Source organism: Triticum urartu, chromosome 1A, assembly GCF_056163025.1.
Source record: "Triticum urartu cultivar PI428250 chromosome 1A, HENAU_Tu73, whole genome shotgun sequence".
NCBI lineage: Eukaryota > Viridiplantae > Streptophyta > Magnoliopsida > Poales > Poaceae > Triticum > Triticum urartu.
Genome location: NC_141873.1, coordinates 261,022,553 through 261,043,919, shown reverse-complemented (window position 1 = coordinate 261,043,919; position 21,367 = coordinate 261,022,553). Strand labels below are relative to the sequence as shown.

Genomic DNA, 21,367 nt, shown 5'->3' with positions numbered 1-21,367 from the left:
CCGCCACGAGGCGAAACCTTGGCGGAACCAATCTAGGGCTTCGGTGGGGCTGTTCTGCCGAGGAAACATCCCTCCAGGAGGGGGAAATCGTCACCATCGATCCTCTCATCGGGAGTGGGTCAATCTCCATCAATAACTTCATTAGCACCATCTCATCTCAAACCCTAGTTCATCTCTTGTATCCAATCTTTGTCCCAAAACCTCAGATTGGTACCTGTGGGTTGCCAGTAGTGTTGATTACTCCTTGTAGTTGATGCTAGTTAGTTTATTCGGTGGAAGATCATATGTTCAGATCCTTTATGCATATTAATACCCCTATGATTATGAACATGAATATGATTTGTGAGTAGTTACGTTTGTTCCTGAGGACATGGGAGAAGTCTTGCTATAAGTAGTCATGTGAATTTGGTACTCGTTCGATATTTTGATGAGATGTATATTGTCTCTCCTCTAGTGGTGTCATGTGAACGTCGACTACATGACACTTCACCATTGTTGGGGCCTAGGGGAAGGCATTGGGGAGTAATAAGTAGATGATGGGTTGCTAGAGTGACAGAAGTTTAAACCCTAGTTTATGTGTTGCTTCGTAAGGGGCTGATTTGGATCCATATGTTTCATGCTATGGTTAGATTTACCTTAATACTTTTTTGTAGTTGCGGATTCTTGCAAGAGGGTAATCATAAGTGGGATGCTTGTCCAAGTAAGAGCAGTACCCAAGCACCGGTCCACCCACATATCAAATTATCAAAGTAACGAACGCGAATCATATGAGTGTGATGAAAACTAGCTTGACGATAATTCCCATGTGTCCTCGGGAGCGCTTTCCTTTATATAAGAGTTTGTCCAGGCTTATCCTTTGCTACAAAAAGGATTGGGCCATCTTGTTGCACCTTATTTACCTTTATTACTTGTTACCCGTTACAAATTACCTTATCACAAAACTATCTGTTACCGATAATTTCAGTGCTTGCAGAGAATACCTTACTAAAAACTGCTTATCATTTCCTTCTGCTCCTCGTTGGGTTTGACACTCTTACTTATCGAAAGGACTACGATAGATCCCCTATACTTGTGGGTCATAAAGTACTGCTATGGGTCCACAGGATGGACCGGCGTGCCCTAGGGGGCGCCCCGGGGTTGTGGGCCCTGGGTGGCTCACCTCTGGTATTTCTTGACATTGATATTTATTTATATATTCCACAAAAATTCTATGTAAAGTTTTGTCCAATTCCGATAACCTTTTATTTCTACAAAAAAATAACACCATGGTAGTTGTGTCGAAAACAACGTCAGAACAGATTAGTTTCATTCAAATCATGTAAATTAGAGATCAAAACAAGAGAAAAAGTGTTTGAAAAAGTAGATATGATGGAGACGTATCAACCCCCCAAGCTTAACTCATTGCTTGTCCTTAAACAATTCAGTTGACAAACTGAAAGTGATAAATAATTTTTTTACAAACTCATTTGATTTTGTTGATGTATATAAGCTTAACTAGTAATCAAGTTTTCAGCAAAGATAATGAAGTAAACAAATATATGATAACACTAGAACCCATATTTACTCATATCAATAAACAATTGACTAGCGAGCAATAATACTATATCTCAAGTATCAACACTTTGTCAAAGTAATCATGATACAATATGATAGGGTGGTATCTCGCTAGCATTTTCGGAGACCGTAAAACATAAATGCAAAACACCTCTGAAGCTCAAGCAGCGATTAAACATTATAATTTAGGGTAGAAGACATCCAATCATGTTCACACCCAACATTAATTATACCAAATTCATGCCAAAATAAGAATGACAACAGCGCTCTCAAAGTTGCTGCTTGAATGAGAAGGTAATGAATCATTAATAAATTAAAAGATAGGCCCTTCGTAGAGGGGTGTAGGGATTTGCTTATGGTGATGTACTTGCTGAGTCCAAAAGACTTACCCGTGCCACAATAACCCTAGGTGCAAGTACATGTTCAGGTAAAGCTTTGCTCTAAGTCGAGAGCACGAAACGTTTTACATGGATTTCTTCTTCGATGAAGACTTGTAGAGATGAGGATCCTGACCGATAGCCTGGAACCCGTTAGTTATGTGACGTTTGCTTATGTTCTAGCCTCGTTAAGCAACATTGACTCTTATTCGTATTCGAACCCGTGTTCTTATTCTTCCGCTGCATGTTGTAATGTTGGGTCATGTAACCTCTGTTTGGTGTACAACTATGTTATCATATTGACAAATATTTGCCCTATTGTTCATTCATATTCAATCTATCTTGTTTAGTTGTACTTGTTGTGATGTTCTATCATTGTTCACCGGCATATGATAGTGCGTGTATGTTATGGAGCCACATGCCGAGGCGACCAATATGCACTTCTAGCCTTATTAGTGAGGATTGCAAACTCTTCATTGAGACTAGGATCACAGGTTGGGGGTTACATAAAGATTGTCCGAGATATATCTATCTGGTCTTCAAGAGGGACCAAACTCTAGTATTGTGGTTGTCTTGAGGAATGAGTAGGCAATCTGACCTACACAGATCGAGAGTGTCGGGCTCGCAGCCTAGGGAGGACATTGTGCAGCGTCTGTTGAGGTCAAGGGCATGCGACCTCGGGTGTCGCAGCCCGAGGAAGGCGGTTCGACAGACCCTAGGAGGGTTCTCAAACCGCTGCCATCGACGGTGTCTTGTGGCAAACCCTGGGAAGGCCAGGGACAACGCCGCTGCGCACGGAGATCCAGCGGCCACACCTTCACCCGGGGAGCGAGCGAGTAGTCAGCCTCGTTTCTTTTCTTTGGGGATGGATTGGTGTGTGTGTGTGGGGGGGGGGGGGGGGGGGATAGGAGCCGTGAGCTTGAAATGACTGACATTGAAAATGCAGTAATAATAGCACCGCAGCGGAGTCAAAACGCGCGGGGAGGGGGGTAATTGATATGATTTGTTATAAACACTAATTAATGAAGGACATTTATGAATATCTCTAATATCAAACGCTATCCATATCAAAAATATCCTGGAGAGATTTCTGGAATAAATTCAGGAGATATTTGAAGCACGGTCTACAAGATATCAGATTCTCCTTTTTTTTACAGTAGGAAAGAGATGATAATTCGTTTGGTGCCGGTTTATGTGGTTTCCTTGTCTAGAGAGTGAGAGGGAGAGAAGTGCGTGGCCTTAGTTTAGGGAGGAACCAGTTAAGGTGTACTACTACGTATGTGCAAATTACTCGGTCCCATTTGATTAAATATAAGAACCAATTGTGTACAGCACATGTCAAAAAAAAAAATTGTGCACAGCAGATCGGCTGTTTGGTCCACTGCTTTTACCTTCTGTATGTATGGAGGGTCCGGACTGGAGTGCTTATTTTGTTTGCGAGCCAATCAATGGTGGGCGTATGTCACCTAGGGTCGCACGACGACGTTCCTGATCAACTGACTAATCCGTTATTATATTTCTGTAGCATTTTGCTTCTTTTAAGGGCAAAGTCTGCGTGCTAGTCCGAGATGCCAAATCGCCGATGAAGTCTAGCACCACCTTCGCAGTAGAGATCCAGCAAGATGCCGTGGACGCCGCCGACAAGCCGGATGGCGGCGTGCCCCGGCCGTCTCGGGTCCGCCATCTCGCTCTTCTCACCGCCACCTTCTGCGCACTGGTCTTCTACGCGCACTACGGCGTACCAGGCAGCATGGCGTCCGCCCTGTTTAAGCCACCCGTCACCGTTTCATCCCTTCCCTCGCTAGCCAGCATCACCATCGACCAAAACTCCGGACGGGCGGAGCAGCCGGTGATGGTGAGTGAGGGACATGCACCGCTCACTCCTCAGGCGACAGTGCTCCAGGCCACTCGGAGCACGGCGGTGCCGGCGCCGACGCGGACGCCGTCCGACCATTGCGATGGGCGGTACATCTACATGTACGACATGCCGCCGCGCTTCAACGTCGACCTCCTCCGAGACTGCGGCAAGGGCAGGCTCCACCCGTGGTTGGACATGTGCCCGTACGTGGCCAACGACGGCATGGGCCAGCCGCTGGCGGACGACGGGGGCGTCTTCCCCGGCCGTGGCTGGTACTCCACCGACCAGTTCATGCTCGACCTCATCTTCCACGCGCGGATGAAGCGCTACGAGTGCCTGACCAAGGATCCCTCCCTCGCCGCCGCCGTCTTCGTCCCCTTCTACGCCGGCCTCGAATCCGGGAGGTACCTCTATAATTACAGCATCTCGACGCGAGACGCGCTCCAGCTCGACGCCATCGACTGGCTGGTGCGTCGCCCCGAGTGGCGGGCCATGGGGGGCCGTGACCACTTCTTGGTGGCTGGCCGGACCACGTGGGAATTCCGGCGGGAGGCCGACGTCGACGAGCTGTGGGGCACCAAGCTGCTCACGTACCCGGCCGTCGAGAACATGACGGCCTTCGTCCTGGAGACATCCCCGTTGACTCGGAGCAACTTCGCGGTACCCTACCCGACGTACTTCCATCCTGAGGCCGCCGCCGATGTGCTCGCCTGGCAAGAGAGACTTCGGAAGGTGAGGCGGAGGTGGCTCTTCTCCTTCGCCGGCGCCCCACGCCCCGGCAGCAAGAAAACCGTCCGCGCGCAGATCATCAGGCAGTGCCGCGCGTCCAGCCTGTGCAACCTCTTCCACTGCGGCGGCGTCATCGGTGGCGGTGCGGCCGACTGCAACTCGCCAGCAGGCGTCATGCGCGTCTTCGAGACGTCGGATTTCTGCCTGGAGCCGCGCGGGGACACGGCGACGCGGCGGTCAACGTTCGACGCCATCCTTGCCGGCTGCATCCCGGTCTTCTTCCACCCCGGGTCGGCGTACACTCAGTACACGCTGCACTTTCCGAGGGACCACGGGAGGTACTCGGTGCTCATCCCGCACGCCGGCGTTGCCGCGGGGAACGTGAGCATCGAGGAGACCCTGAGGAAGATCCCGCCGGAGGAGGTGAGGAGGATGCGGGAGGAGGTGGTCCGGCTCATCCCGAGGGTGGTGTACGCGGACCCCAGGTCCCGGCGCGTGGGCTTCAGGGACGCGTTCGATGTCGCGCTGGAGGCCGTCATCGGTCGGGTGGCGAAGCGGCGGCGGGGCGAGGCCGCCGGCCGGTAGAAGTGGCACTAGTCGCCATCGACGGTTGTGCACGCTATTGTGCCGTGCTGAATTGAGTCCAACAATTTCAGGATTACGTGCGCTAGTGGAACGACTTTTCCCTTTCTGGTTTCGTGCCTGGAGTTCCGGATCGGGTCGTTACCGTGTAATCAGCGAAGCTTTTTTTTAAGCAACCATATATTTCATTAGACTGTTCACAGAGATTACACATATGGTCATCATACAAAAAATGCTTGTCAAGCAACTTTGCACAAAAAATTCCACAAGAGAGCAACCATATATTTCACGCAACTTTGTTTGAGCACGAAAAAAATGCTAGGGAAATGATCGGCCGACCGGCCTCGTGCTTCGCCGGCAGGTCGCTCCCACGGACGCCAAGAGTCTGGCAGGGCCACGTACGTGGGCGGCTTCTTCAGATTTTTCTGTCCCTCGCTCATTCTACAATTGTTCTTTCGAAATAGACTTCCGCTCTGCTTTATGTATAAAGCAAAGATCATAAATACATAGTGATGAAAATTTTTCAAACAAAATAAGACTTAAAAAAAATGGACAATATACATAGGTCGAAACACAACTACGTCGAGCAGAAAATAGGAAGAACTAAGACCACACTAGCAACTACCAACAACACATGGACTCCCTGGCAATGCCCTCAAGAAGTAAAACGACGCAAAGCATGGTCAGTGCCGCGTCCGACAGAGTGGACAAAGGTTTTCACCTGGAACTCTGGCAGGGGAAGCGAGATACGGCAACGTCCTCATGAGGAAAGCGGCACCCACGGGCGTTGTTGTTGTCGGCGCCGAAGCACAGAGCTTTCGCTCAGTTGCTTTCACTACAAAATCTGCTCGTTTTAGTAACAAAAACCCTGGTGACGAATCAAAACACGTCGCCTAAAATAATTTTCTATGGCGGCCAACCGTCATCAGCCTTTTCCCTCCTGGGTAGCCCCTTGGATGCGTTGGTGATGTTTTGGCCTTGTTTTAGGCGACACATTTGACAGTCACTATGCATGTTCATATTCTACGCTGATTTATGGCGTAACAGAAAATGATCGGTGGGTTGGGGAAGGTTAAAAAATGTTCGATGGCAGTGAAAACAAAGTTTTGAGTTTTATATAATGGACATTAGTTGAGATGATTGTGGTGAAATCCATTAATTTTTTCGTCATGCTATCATTTTACTGAACTATAAGATGAAATATTAATTCTCAAATAAAGCATGAACATGAAAATATGATCACAAAGCATAATATAACATTAACAGTTCAGGCATCGAACAATCAACAAACATTTGGTACATCAACAACGTCATTTCCAAAAGTATCGCACATCATGAGTAGGAGGGTTCGAGCATCAACATGAAGTGCTTCAACAACATAAACTACTCTTCATCAGATTTTTTAGATAACACAAATTGTTCACGCATGGGTTTGACGAAGAGGATAACCTCACCACCTCCATGGTGGATCACGAAGAGCAGCCTATCTCCAACTGCCAATTTGTACAAGGAAAGTAAATCCTTTCGGTCATCCGGTACGATGAGGCATCCATCTTTTTTTGGCGTCGAGTATATCGACTATATGCCAGTATCAGGATAGATAATAATTCTCATTTCAACATATCGATCCATCTGATCAGGCAGAACACGGCTGGGGAGTCTCTGTTGCAAAAACACAACTGTTACATGGTATGATGGCATATTTTGAATAACAACAGTTGTACTATGAACGGTGAAACAAATAAATTATTACCGACAGTTTCTTCTTTACGTTGGTCTCGATCAGTGATGTGAACTGGGGTCCCGATCTTTCGATGAGATGAGGTAACTATGATTTTAGAGGATTTGACCCTCACGATCAGGCTACCAACCATACAGGGGAAACATAGACGACTGATATCCATGGCAATCCTTGAACCAACTCCAAGGTGTTATCGACCGAGCCAACGACGCAATCGACCTATCCATGAAGGATTTTTCCTACAGGCTAATCGAAAAACACGCAAGAAAATAATAGCCAAGCAATTTGAAATTACGAATATGCTACCTGGAATAAATCTCACAAGATGGGGTTCCGATAGGATATCTTGACGGTTGCACTTGCCGCTATGAGCGAAGACAGATGAAAGTAGCAATAGCTAAACTTCTCTAAACAAAACCTGAGTCTAAACCCTAACACATGACGACTATTTATTGAACGTCGCCAGGCCCAAGACATTTCAATGGACTTCCTGACCTCAACTTAGTCCTTGGGTCTATACAAGCCCACCAACCCCCACGTCTCAAAAAAAAGCTGATACGTCTCCAACACATATTTATTTTTTTGTTTCACGTTATTATATTATTGATTTTAGAAGTTTTGTGTGCAATTTTATATTATTTTTAGAACTAATCTATTAACTCAGTGCTCAGGGTCAATTCCTGTTTTCTGCCTGTTTTTGGCTTTTCAGGAAATCAATACCAAACGAAGTCCAAACACGATAAAACTTTATGATGATTTTTTCTGAACCAGAAGGGATCCTAAGAGACTAGGGAGGACAAGAGGGGAGCTACGTGAGGGCCACAAGCTCACTAGACGCGCCCTGCGCGCCTTGGGTAGGGGTGCGCGCCCCATGGGCTTGTGCTCCCCTAAGGCATCGTCTCGCGTTGATTCTAATTCCCCAAAATCACATATATTCCAAAATAAATCTCCGTAAATTTTTATCGCGTTTGGACTACGTTTGATATGGATATTCCGCGAAACAAAAAACATGCAACAAACAGAAACTGACACTGGGCACTGGATCAATATGTTAGTCCCAAAAATAATATAAAATGTTGCCAAAAGTATATGAAAGTTGTAGAATATTGGCATGAAACAATAAAAAATTATAGATACTCCAGAGACGTATCATTATCCATTTTTCTCTTTGAGCCTGGGTGGAGCTTTCCTCATGATAACTAGCCTACTCCAGCTCACTAGGCGAATCCAGTGGTTTCTCGAGGGTGCCTTTCAACCATTCCAGCGAGAGGTACATTGAAGTCTTGAGGTGTAGTCTTGAATGTTTCTAAATTTATAACACTATCACAACTCCCATGTATGACTTAACCAATCCCCGTCTACTAGAGCATATCAATATAATAAATCATCGTTTCCCGGACATTGTTAACATGGGTGTGGGGTTTTCCTACCTCATGATACTACTCAAGAACCAATTTCAATGTTACCTACTTTCATGCATGGTGAAAAGTTGAATCTAATGCAATAAAAATCATGGGTATTGCTAAAAATATGATCAACTTGACTTGCCTTGATGATGTCCTTCAAATTCTAGGGAGTGGTAATAGCAAGCTTCGCACTCTGGATAATCTAACGAAGCAAACAATTGCATACATAAGCAAACACTCATACCAGGGCATCAACAAGTAATTTAACATGCATTACATGGAGAAAACCAAAAGTAAATCCAAAATAAACACAAAGACCAATTCAAAGTAATCTCTAGAAAACACTTTGGAAAACTTCAATAGTTGCAAAAAAATAGTTTTCTGTAGTAAATCTATTTTTAAGAGAAATAAGACTAAAATTATATTAATTAAACAGAAAGAATTTCACTCAAAGTTCTATTAGCAAAAAGAATCAATTTAATTGCTATTATAAAACCCTAGTTATGATCTATACAAGTTTAATACAAAACAATATCAAAAATGATTTTAATTAATAATAAAATTGTCTACTGTAGTCTAACAAAAACATATTATAATTTTTAAAAACTGACAAAAAGAAAATATTAAAAAAAATTAAAACAAATAGTTTATGAATAAAACAAATCCACAGTCAAAATAGTACTTTTTTTATTTAGATCATTTTTAAATTATTCCAAACATAATTTGTGACACCTTAGTGGATAGGCAATAGATCTAGTGACAAATTGCAAAAAGAATTACTCAAACCCCTATTTTTAAATAAAAGTCATTAGCAAATTAAGGTTTAAAGCAAATCTGTTCAATTTCAAATTGAAAAAGTTAAAACATGAAATATTTTTGGATCTACAGAAACTACATAATTTCCTGAAGGTAATGCAAAAAAGAATTATTCAAAAATATTTAAAACTCTAAAAGATATGAAGAAACTAAAACTGAAACTAAATCTGTTTTAAAACAGAAACTGAAAAAAAATCTAAAATGCTACGGACCGCCAAGGGACACGTGGTGCGATTAGATTGGCTAACGGGTGTGCGTTGCGGAGCTAAACGAGCGGACGACCTATGCATAACAGAAAATGTTTTGGGGAAAATAAAACAAAACAATCTAATCTTGGTTGTACGGTTTGGATCTAACTGTGGTGGGGCTCTGGTGGCTTGCAGCGGCAGTGGAGATATCCGGCGACAGTGTTCGGGTGGTGGAGCCGGCGGCGGCTCCGGTGTCGTTAGGGGTTAAGGAAGACATCGGGGAAGCATAGTCGACGACGGCAGTGATGATGGTAACAACGGCGAGGCTCGGGGGTGGCTAGAAGGGGTGGGCGAGCTCAATGATGGCGACAGGGTGCTGCGACATTCGGGAACTATGACGAGTGATTACCGCGAGATAAGGGGGTCAGGTTTGGGGATTTAGGGTGGAATGGGCAAGGGAGGGACGGTTTATATAGGGGGTGTGCCGTGGAGGAGGGGGCGAGCTCAAAATGGAAGGGAAGCGCGGCGGGTTCCGGTTCCGGTGATGCTCCCATGATGAAAGGGAAGGAGAGCAAGGGGTGATATGATCGGTCGGTGGGGTCCACATGCCAGAGAAAGGGGTCGGTAAGGGGATCAGGTGGCTAGATCTGAAAGGATTCGGTGGGGCGAGGGCTAGCTGGGCCGGCAGGCGCTAAGTGGGCTTCAGTCATTCTAAAAAAAGAAAAAGGCCTTTTTGTTTTATAATAAAGATAAAACAACAAGTAAAATAGAAGACAATAAAATAAATTTGCCATAGGCAATATATACATATATTCTTAGAATAAATCAAAGAAAAACATGAACTTTTTTCATAGGCAAATAAAATACTTTACAAAAATATATTTTTGGGGGGAATTCCAAATAAAAGGGCAATTTGATTTTTGAAACCTATTCCAAATTCCATTTCCAAATGTATTTCCAAATTTCCTCCAACTTTTGAAGGGTCATGTTCCTCCTCTATTATTTGGGCCAGGGAATTTTGACTAGATTCACACTCAAATTTGAAAAGGATTCAAATGAAATTCAATGAACTTAAAATTCAAAAGGCACTCAATGCAAAGGATGATGATGATAGATTCTTAACTATTTGTAAAACATTCCAAATGCAAATTTGGGATGTTACAAACCTACCCACTTTAAGATGAATCTAGCCCTTGAGATTCGGGATGGTTAGCAAAAAGGTGCAGGTGGTCTCATCGGAGGTCTTCTTCTCGTTCCGAGGTGGCTTCCTCCTCGGTGTGGTGACTCCACTGAACCTTGCAAAACTCAAGGATCATGATGTGGGTAACTGTTGGGGATATGACTATCAGATATGACCCGCCCAGGAGGGGCCGGGTCATCCATTATGACAGTTCATCTAAATGAAGCCCAAGAATATACTGAAGATGGTGGTTCATAGATAGGGTTGTTAAAAGGCCCAAGTCTGGGGGCGGCTTGAGGCCCATAAGTGTAAACCACCATGTATATGTAAACTTGTATTGTAAGGCATGTAAGATAAGTCACCGAGCCGGACAAGTTTGTATGAGCCGGCCGGGACTCTGTAGGACGCAGGGCGTCAACCCATGTATATAATGGGACGATCTGACAATGGCTTAGGGCAAGAAACAACAAATTGAAAGCCAGGCAAAGCGTGTTTGCTCCCTGGTAATCGAAACCCTAGCAATACCACCTCAAACTTGAGTAGGCCTTTACATTCACCGCAAGGGGCCGAACCAGTATAAACTCTCAGCGTCCTTTGTCCCGTTTAACCCCTTTAAGCTAACCTCTTAGCAATGGCTCCACAACTATGTCCTTCTACGAGGACATCTGCCGTGACACATCCACGATAGTTGGCGCCCACTGTGGGGCCAACGCACGGTGGTTTTGAGTTCTTAAAGGGTAGCTTCGAAGGGCTCAAGGGATACGCTGTGGGCCGGATGACCAAGAGTCGTCGTGACAAGCTCTACATCGACGATGCAGGCTGGGGCCCAGAGGCCGGCTCAATTGAATACGGGTATTGGGTCCCCTTTGGCGAAATCCATGTCTTCATCGGCAAGATTGGTGAGCCGGGCCTTGAGCCAGACATCTGCACCGACATCATCGAGACGGCTCAGCGTCCACGACCCACCCGGGCTCAACCCGCCATAAGGCATGTCTTCGTTGGGTTCACCCATGGGGCTGAGTTGGAAGGCTCTGTCTCTGGCGGTGAGACGGCCATCTGCTATGATGATGAGTCGTCCATAGGCGAGACCAACTCAATGTATCAGCTACAAGACGGGCGGCTTGGGGGTTGTTCCGATGGCGACAGTATTCCGGATCCCCGTGAGCTGCCGAACAGGGTGGCGATGTTCATGGCTGGCACCTAGCCGGTTCTTGGTTCGACAGCCGCTGCGGCTATGACTTTTAGTGCAGCAGCGGTAACGGCAGCCGGGGCTGGCGGTTCAGCGCGCCCACCGACTCAAGTCTTAACAGATCCGTTGGATGCTCTAGCGACTCTGATGGAGGTTGAGGTAACCCCAAACAACCAGGAGCAGCACAAGGCAGAGATAGATAAGTTGCGTAATGAGATAGCGCAAGCTAAGGCCGAATTAGCAGCAGAAAACGCCAGGATGGCTACAGAGCCGGCCGTTTTAAGTGCCCAAGCACAGCGAATTCAAGCAGATTCATACCAGCTCACGGTGGTTCAGAACGCGTCGAACGAAGTTTTGAGGAGAAAATACCGTAGTCGTCTGCCCTCAATTTATGAGTCAAGGGACCTCTTCAACACCCCTGGAGCTGGGGCTAGTAACCCGCCGGTGGTAAATCGGATGACTGAAGCGCCAGGCGGTGGGGTGCCGGGTCAGCCGCGCGTGACAAGTTCTTCGTATATGAACAACACCTCGCCTCAACACGTGGTAACACCACTGGGTCACTATTCCACCCCTTTGGACAACATGATTGCTGTGACAATGCGATTGTCAGCTTTACCAGTTGAGGGTGAGACTCCGGCGGCGGTTGAAACCCGAAGGGCTAGGGAGCTCCTTCAAACAGCTTTAGTGCAGCAATAGGCTTACTTTTATAGCTGTGACCGGATCCATTCAACCCCTCATCCAAGCCGGAGCTACAGTAGACACATTGACTCACCGACAGTCTCGAGTACGGAGCAGCACCGTAACCGACCTCATAGGCATAACCCGGCGTGCGATGGTGCCAATGCACAGGATTTAGTGGATCAGGGCAGAGCACGTCGGGAGGCCGAGCTGGCAGCTCATCAGCATGCGCCAGTTTACCCGACAGCTTGAATTGAGGCTGGTGTAACTTCCAAAGCTTTCGGTGTGCCGTGTCTAACGATGGCTCTACGAAATGGGCGTCCGCCCAAGGACTTCAAAGGCCCTCGTAAGATGCCTAATTACACAGCCGATCAACCCCCTGAGGCGTGGGTGGAGAGTTATGAGATGGCTATGGAGATGTTGGATGTTAGCGAGGCTGCGTACGCTAAGTACTTCACAATCATGCTGGAGGGGACGACTCGTACCTGGTTGAAGGGGTTGCCGGCTAACTCCATCGGGTCATGGGCGGAGCTGAAGGCCCGGTTTATCCAGAATTTCAAAGACACATGTAAGTAGCCTATGTCGATCGTGGATTTGGTTTCTTGTGTTTAGGCCGAGGGCAAGTCAACAACCAGCTGGGTGCGCCGGGTCTCGACCATCATACATTCTTTAGATAATATCAACGTCGGTTCAGCGGTTCTAATGTTGGAGAAAAATTGCCGGTTCATTCCACTCAAGCAGAAACTTGGGCGGCTCAAGTGTCATTGCAATGACATGGGGGAGCTAATGGCGGCTCTTGTAAAGTATGCCGTACCAAGGACCCCGACTCTGAGGATGAAAGATCGGGAAATGGAAAGAAGAGTAACAACATGAAGGGACATCAGTATAACACTACCAATCAGGGCGGCAAGGGTAAGCACAAGGCTGATGATTTTGTGGCTAAGACCGGTGTGCGCAATTATAACCAGCGTCGTAAGGGACCGCCGACTCAAGGGGCAAGATTTGACCTTGACACAATATTAAATCAGCCATGTCCAAAACACGGAATGGATCAGAAGCCGGCTACTCATTCATGGAAAGATTGCAGCATAATGAGAAGCTTTAGGGAGTCAATCCAACACAACTGTGGCCCGAACGATGGGTCAAGATCCGGCTCTCATGGTCTGGGTCATGGTGGCAGCGGCTCAAATTCCAGGTTTCACAGCCAAGGCAATCAAGGTGGTTACAATCAGCAGAATAACTAGGGGAATCAACAACAACAGCAGTCTGGTTATCAAAGCAATCCAAAGCAGTTGAATAGTGGGCAGTACCATGTTTTCACCACCAGTTTGTGTAAACGGGATCAGAAGCTTCACAAGAGAGCTGTGAACGCTGTTGAGCCGGTGGTGCCTCGCTATTTACGGTGGTCAGAGCAGCCTATTGTGCAGAGTCGTGAGGATCATCTGCCCCGGGTTGATAATCTGGGACACCTGGCTCTGGTGGTGGCACCTCAGGTTGGGGGCTATAAATTTCCTAAGGTACTCATGGATGGAGGTAGCAACATTAACATACTTTATTATGAGACCTTCCGTCGCATGGAACTGACGGATAAGAATCTTAAACCGTCAAACACTGTTTTCCATGGTGTGGTATCGGGTAAGTCGGCCTACCCGGTGGGTAAGATATCTTTAGAGGTTGCCTTTGGAGGTGAGCATGATTCCAGGTCTGAGACTTTAACCTTCGAAGTGGTCAAGATCAAGAGCCCTTATCATGCTCTGTTTGGGCGGCCGGCTTATGCTAAGTTCATGGCAAGGCCTTGTTATGTTTACTTGCAGCTTAAAATGTCGGGTCATAAGGGCACCATCACAGTGCATGGGAGTCGCAAGGTGGCCTTGGAGTGCGAGGAAGGTGATGCGGCTGATGCTGAATCAGTTTGTGCAACAAAGGAGCTGAAATTTTACAAGGATAATGTTGACCCATCAGATATGACGTCCTTGAAAAAGCCAACCACAAAGCATGATCCTTCGTTAAAATTTAAATCGGAAGATGATACTAAATTGGTTGACTTTGTCCCTGGCGACTCATCTAAGCAGTTCAGCATCAGCGTTAATCTGGATCCGAAATAGGAAGGCACGCTCATCGAGTTCATCCGTGAGAACTGGGACATCTTTGCATGGAAGCCTTCAGACATGCCGGGTGTACCGAGGGAACTCGCTGAGCACACTCTTAATATTGATCTGAAGTTTAAGCCGGTCAAGCAATTTCTTCGCCAATTTAACAAGGAGAGGCGGAAGGCCATTGGTGAGGAGGCGGCCCGGCTCTTAGCGGCCGGGTTTATCGGTGAAGTTTTCCATCCTGAGTGGTTGGCTAACCCGGTGCTGGTGCTTAAGAGGAACAACACTTGGCGAATGTGTGTGGATTACATGGACTTAAACAAGGCTTGTCTGACTGATCCATTTGCTCTCCCTCGTATTGATCAAATCATTGATGCTACGGCGGGTTGTGAGCGTTTGAGTTTTTTGGATGCTTATTCAGGTTATCATCAGATCAAGATGGCAGTTAAGGACCAGGAGAAAACAACTTTCATTACTCCGTTTGGAGCCTTCTGCTATGCGTCTATGCCTTTTGGGCTCAAGAGTGCCCAAGCGACTTATCAGCGGTGTGTACAGAATTTCCTTCATAATCAGATCGAGCATAATGTTCATGCTTATGTGGATGACATTGTGGTAAAATCCAGAAAGAAGGATACCCTAATTGATGATTTGAAGGAGACGTTTGATAATCTTCGGGTCTACAAGATGATGCTTAACCCAGCCAAATGTGTCTTTGGTGTACCAGCATGCAAGCTCTTGGGATTTCTGGTTTCTAACAGAGGCATTGAAGCTAACTCGGAGAAGATCAAAACCGACGTGTGTCAATGATGTTCAGCGTCTGGCGGGTCGTATTGTAGCTCTGAGCCGGTTCATAAGCCGGTTAGGTGAGAAGGCTATTCCTCTTTATGAGATGATGAAGAAGACAGATCACTTTGTTTGGAGTTATGCTGCTAATCAACGATTTGTGGATCTGAAAAAAATAGTTGGTTGAGCCGCTCGTGCTTGCTGCCCCTATTGATAAAGAGCCTATGTTGTTATATGTGGCTGCTAACAGCCGGTACGTCAGTGTAGCTATTGTGGTGGAAAGGAAAGAGGCATGCAAGGAGACTCGGTTCAACGGCCGGTTTACTACATTAGTGAGGTACTTATTGAATCCAAGCAGAGATATCCACACTGGCAGAAGCTTGTGTATGGGGTTTTTATGGCAAGCCGGAAGCTCAAACAATATTTTTAGGATCATCCCATTACTGTGGTTAGCTCTACTCCTTTAGGAGACATCATTCAAAACAGGGAAGCCACATGCCGGGTTGCTAAATGGGCCATTCAGCTTGGACCTCACGGTTTAAAATATGTGCCTCGTACAGCCATCAAGTCCCAAGCACTTGTGGATTTCATCAATGAATGGACAGAGTTGCAGGTGCCTGAGGAAAAGCTGGATAACACATATTGGACTATTCACTTTGATGGATCCAGGCAGTTGGAGGGCTCGGGGGCTGGAGTTGTCTTGACTTTCCCACGAGGTGATAAATTTTCTTATGTTCTCCGGCTAATGTTCCCTTGTACTAACAATGCAGCTGAGTATGAGGCCTTGCTCCACGGTCTTCGGATGGCTAAAGAGATGAATCTGAGCCGGGTGAGGTGTTTTGGCGATTCAGATCTGGTAGCTTAGCAAGTTTCCGGTACTTGGGATTCTAAGGATCCGCTCATGGCAGCTTATCGCTGAGAGGTTGATGCTATTGCGGGGCATTTTAAGGGTTATCAAGTTGAGCATATTGATCGCAGGAAGAATGAGGCGGCTGATACTTTAAGCCGGCTAGCGTCTCAACGTAAGCCGGTGCCACCTAACACATTTCTGGATATTTTGCTTAACCCATCTGTTAAATTGCCTACAGAGGAGGATCTTGCTGTCCCTGACCCGGAGGCGCAATTGGTGGCGGCTCTTCATGCTATTCCTGATTGGACGGTTCCGTATTTGGCTTACATGACCCGTGGTGAGTTGCCGGAGGATGAGGTTTTGGCCAGACAGATAACCCGACGGTCTAAGTCAATGTCAATTGTCAATGGGGAGTTGCACCATCGCAGTGTCACAGGGGCGTTTCAACATTGCGTTTCTCCTGAAGAAGGCTGTGAGATTTTACGTGAGATCCACGAAGGAGATTGTGGTCATCATGCCGACTCTAAATCTCTTGTAGCCTAGGCTTTTCGTCATGGGTTCTATTGGTTGACGGCCCATGCTGATGCTAAGGATTTGGTAAGCAGATGTGACGGCTGTCAGAAATTTTCACGATGAGCTCATGTGCCGGCTCAAGAATTAAGGATGATCCCAATTACTTGGCCGTTTGCAACTTGGGGGCTTGATATGGTTGGGCCGTTTAAGTGGTCTAAGGATAAGAAGACCCACCTCTTGGTGGCAGTTGATAAGTTTACTAAGTGGGTTGAAGCAGAGCTGGTTAGTAAATGTGATGCAACAATGGCGGTTCAATTCATGAAGAAGGCGATCTTCCGTTTTGGCTTTCCACACAACATTATAACAGATAATGGTACTAATCTCTCTAAAGGCGCTATGGAAGAGTTTTGTCAACGGGAGCATATCCGTCTTGACGTTTCCTCTGTGGCTCGCCCTCAATCCAATGGTCAGGCAGAACGAGCAAATCAGGAGATTCTGCGAGGTATGAAGCCCCGTTTTATGGTTCCTTTGCAGAGAACATCGGGTTGTTTGGTGGAGGAGTTACCCTCAGTGTTATGGAGCATCAATACGACCCCAACAGGTCTACGGGTTACACACCTTTTTCATGGTTTATGGGGCAGAGGCGGTTCTCCCTAGTGACATCCGTCATGATTCACCCCAGGTGGCGGCTTATGTTGAGGCTAAAAATGAAAAGGTGCGTCAAGATGCACTTGACTTATTGTATGAGGAGCGTCATCTCGTGGCGGCTCGTTCGACGATTTATCAGCAAGACCTATGTCGTTATCACAGCCGCCGCATCATAACCAGAACCTTTCAAGAAGGCGACTTAGTGCTCCGGCTCATCCAAGATCAGACAGATATGCACAAGTTATCACCGCCTTGGGAAGGACCTTTTGTGGACAGCAATAATTTACATAATGTGTCATACTACCTTATCGACGTTCGAGACAACAAGGACTCACACACATCGGAGGAGGAGACCCGTCGGCCGTGGAACATTGCTCATCTTCGGCCCTACTATACCTGAGCCACCGGCTCTCATGATGTACACAGTCTGATGATTTATATATTATAAGCAGAATAATGAAGCCGGCATCCCTGATAATTCAGGGCCTCTGTCGTTTCACTTCCTCGAAGCTGAGTCTTTATCATCATATTTGTTAGAGAGGCTCAACGCCCAACTTCAGGGACCAAAGAGGGTTGGATGCATGGCACATCTCAAACATAGGTCCCTCACGAGCACGATTTGTCAGTATGTCACTTGGGGGCTTCCTGTTCAAACATAGGCGTATTCGACCAAAGAGAACACAACGTTACTACCCTCTTGACTAGGTTTGTTCAAACATATTCGGGTCATCCTACCTGTAGCCAGCTGCTTCAACTCCATCAGGTCATCCTGATTGACCCATCGAACTCTTAAACGATCAGTCTTTACGATGTATTCGACCAAGATCTAAGCTCGTTAAGGTTCAAACTGCGGCTTGTCATGTGAGAGCGCAGTTTATAGATAGTTAGGATAGATCTAGGCTTCATAAGCCACCTTCCTTGAAACTTGGATAAATCGGCCCATGATGTATGCTGTTACTCTGACCCCGCGTACTCCTGATAAGTCTATAAAGCAAGATACGACTTTTTCTAGGTTCAAATGTCGATTGGGTATTGTGAGTCAGGCTCATGGAACGCACAAACAATCCAGTGGCTCCGACTAGTTTCATTGAAGAAGACACTTTGGCGTGGCAGCCTACAAAAGCCTCGAATTTGTTTTGATTTCTTATTTGTATTCTATGATTTCTTCTTTGACTTCTGGTTTTTTACAAGTCAGGCCCAGCTGCCCTGTTTACGGCTCATATTTGAAGCATACTTTGGGTTTCTACAACCCGTTAGGAGGGCAGACTCTAAGTCGCCAGAGTATCATACTCTTATGTTTACAGTTACAGCTCTAACACTTTTCACTGTGCGAAGCTAATGAGCCGATAGTCTAAGCATGTTTTACAGGTATGACATTTTATTTAACAATTGTCAGACCGGCCCTGGTTATGGACTATTCGTCCCCAGCGGCTTCAATTGGGTATCATGACCCACCCGACGGTAAGCCGCCAGGGCGCTTGTACTTTCTTTGTGTACAGGATTATCATTCACATCTGCATAAGTGAAAGGGTATCATACCCATAATGGTTTTTAAACCGGCAGATCAGCAGTATTAAGCAAAAGGCAGAAACGTGCATGGTGGCATGACAAATTCAAGTTTTTGCTACCCTATTACATCGCTTCATGAGCCGAATGAGATCAAGTGTTTTAAAAAAATCAAAGGTATCACTCGCCCGACGGTTCATTCTTCTTGGCCTAGCTCTGGGTCATCCCTTGTCGGTTCTTCGTCCTCCTCCGCCGTCTGGAAGTTTGGTTTTGACCAATCAAAGCCATGCAAGGCGTGGAATTCAGCTTCTTCATCAATAAGATTGGATGGGTCAATTTCAGGGGCGAAGGTGTGCTTATGAATCGGAGGAATCAAGTCCATCACTTTATATGAAGGAGTATGCATCTTCTGGTTCTCTGCGTCGTAAGCCGGCTGATATTTGGAGAGATTGGTTTCTTCAGCAATGACTGTCGCATGAGGACGGATTGCTTTAACACAAGCGGCGAAGTCTTGTTGATAAAAAGAAGTGCCATTTTCCTTCAGACTTGGATACCCACTAGCTACATCGGCCGGGTCTAACTCTGGTACCCATGTCTTGGCACGACTCAAAGCTGTTACAGCATCGGCTCTTGCACAAGACCGTTTTATCTCTTGGATTCTTGTAGGAAGGATTGACAATTTTTTCAACACACCGCTTAGCAGGTTGGGTCCTTGGTTGGTTGGTGAGATAGTGGCTAAAGTGCGCTGAGCTCTAGTGTACAGTTGTTCAACAAGAGTATAAACAACTTTGAGCTTCACAAGCACATCTTGGTTAAGGTTGTTGCTCCTAGGACCTAAGAACTCACAAATTGGTTAATGACGGTTTATATTATCATGACAAGGATTCACTTTTTGATGACTAGCAAAACAACTCACCAAAGATAGCAGAAACCATCTAAGAGACACGGTGTTTTAAACTGGAGAGTTCAGTGGTTACTTCTTGAAGAGCTGCCTCGGCTCTTTCAGCCCGCTGCGTTAACGCAGTCTTCTCTTCAGCCCAAGTCTTTTTCTTCGCCGCAAAACGGGTCTTCAGCTTTTCCGACTCAGCCACGCTAAACTGGAACTTTGACTTAGTTTTCCGGGTCTCAGTTTCCTGAGTCGCCATCCAGGTCTTTGCATCATTTAATTGAGATTCCAGTTCAGCAGTAGCAGCCTGCATGAAGCGCAGACTTGTCAAACACATTCTTGGTGGATTACAACAATATAAGTCCCAAGTCCTTTGCAAGCAACAACACTTGGCACTTGGGGGCTAATGTCTGTCAAAGCAATTTTTCAGGGAAACGGCTCTTATGAATAAAGTCCCAAGCACTTTGCAAGCAACACTAGTTGGCACTTGGGGGCTAATGCATATTGCTTGTGTCTTATTAATGATGAGCCGAGTGTGCTGTAAACAGTCTCAGCCGACTCATGGGGGCTATGCAGTTAAGCTCTACTTTCTTACACAATGATAAAAAGGACCGGCTCATTTATGCTGATTAAACCAGCCCTTGGGGGCTACGGATGCAAAGTTAAACTGCTTCAAAATCCGGTTTAATTTTAAACTGGACTTAAAGGGAGTCTATGACAGAAGCTTATGGATTCTTCTAAGTCTACAGCCTATTCAATCTTATCATAGCCAGTAGACTTGGGGGCTGGCAAGATGTACATAATTTATTTAAAAGCCAGCAATCGTACCTCATATTTCTGGTGCATCTGTTTCACCATATCAATCTCAAGGTCGCGACTGGAATGAACTTGGTTAAGATAACCAGAGAATACTTCATTGACAGTCAGTTGAGAGTAGTCAGCGATGTCAAATTTCATTTTTCGTCTCTTAATGAACTCGTCTTTAGCGGAGTGCTTGGCCAAGATGGTTGGGCGTCCCAGTTCTATGAAGCTGGTGCCAGTAATGATAACATCTTCACCATGTTCTTCTAGCGGCTTAAGTGGATTGGATGACTCGGTGAGCACATGATTGGCATCCGTATGATCACGGGAGAGGTCAGGAATCTCAGTCAGAGCGTCAGTGGCAGGTTCTTCTGGCTGTTTGTCAGAAGCTTCAGGTACAGGGACTTGCCGCTCCGGCTCAGCAACTTCAGGTGCCTCAGTTGGCTTGGTCACCTTCGCCTTCTTGTTAGGATTTGCTTGACCACTGCACACGTTATGACAAGTTAGTATAAATATAAGAGTATAAAGAGTTACAGAATAAAATTACTTGCTATTACCCAGGGCAGTTTTAAAACATGACAACTCAGTTTGCGATGAGTCATCAGAGGAAGAACGGGCAAGTTCCTGGATAATAGTCATCAACAGAGTTAAGTAATAGGCAAATAAGACCCACCAGCGGGTTAAAGGAGTAAGGTAAAAAAGAACCTTGTTTTTCCATTTTCGAGGAGCGGGAGTGTTCGGTAAACCGGAGGACAATTCTTCACCTCCACTAGTCCGGGTCTGACGTCGATTCTCGTGTTGCTGTCGTTTCAAAACAAAGTGAGGATCTAAATAAGCCAAGGGGTGTGAAAACCTTACTTTCCGGGTTACTTGCCGAAGTTTATGTCTTGGCAAAGGTTCTGAGCCGGAGGAAATAATAGTTACCTCTTCTTCAACTGCTTGGCTGGCTCCCGTGTCATCCTGATAATAGTTAGTGTCAATAAGATGAT

General features: G+C 46.2%; 1 protein-coding gene across 1 annotated transcript; it reads left to right on the top strand.

The window, feature by feature from the left end:
- The first annotated feature begins 3,249 nt into the window (after nt 1-3,249).
- LOC125532511 (xyloglucan galactosyltransferase KATAMARI1 homolog) lies at nt 3,250-5,309 on the top strand. The gene has a single exon (XM_048696557.2). It carries the CDS (start codon nt 3,514-3,516, stop codon nt 5,101-5,103), a length of 1,590 nt encoding a protein of 529 aa, XP_048552514.2. The 5' UTR covers nt 3,250-3,513; the 3' UTR covers nt 5,104-5,309.
- Nucleotides 5,310-21,367: the final 16,058 nt, after the last annotated feature.

Excerpts from the sequence above, each read along its gene's own strand:
- LOC125532511 (XM_048696557.2), top strand. The coding sequence starts at position 3,514 with ATGAAGTCTAGCACCACCTTCGCAGTAGAGATCCAGCAAGATGCCGTG.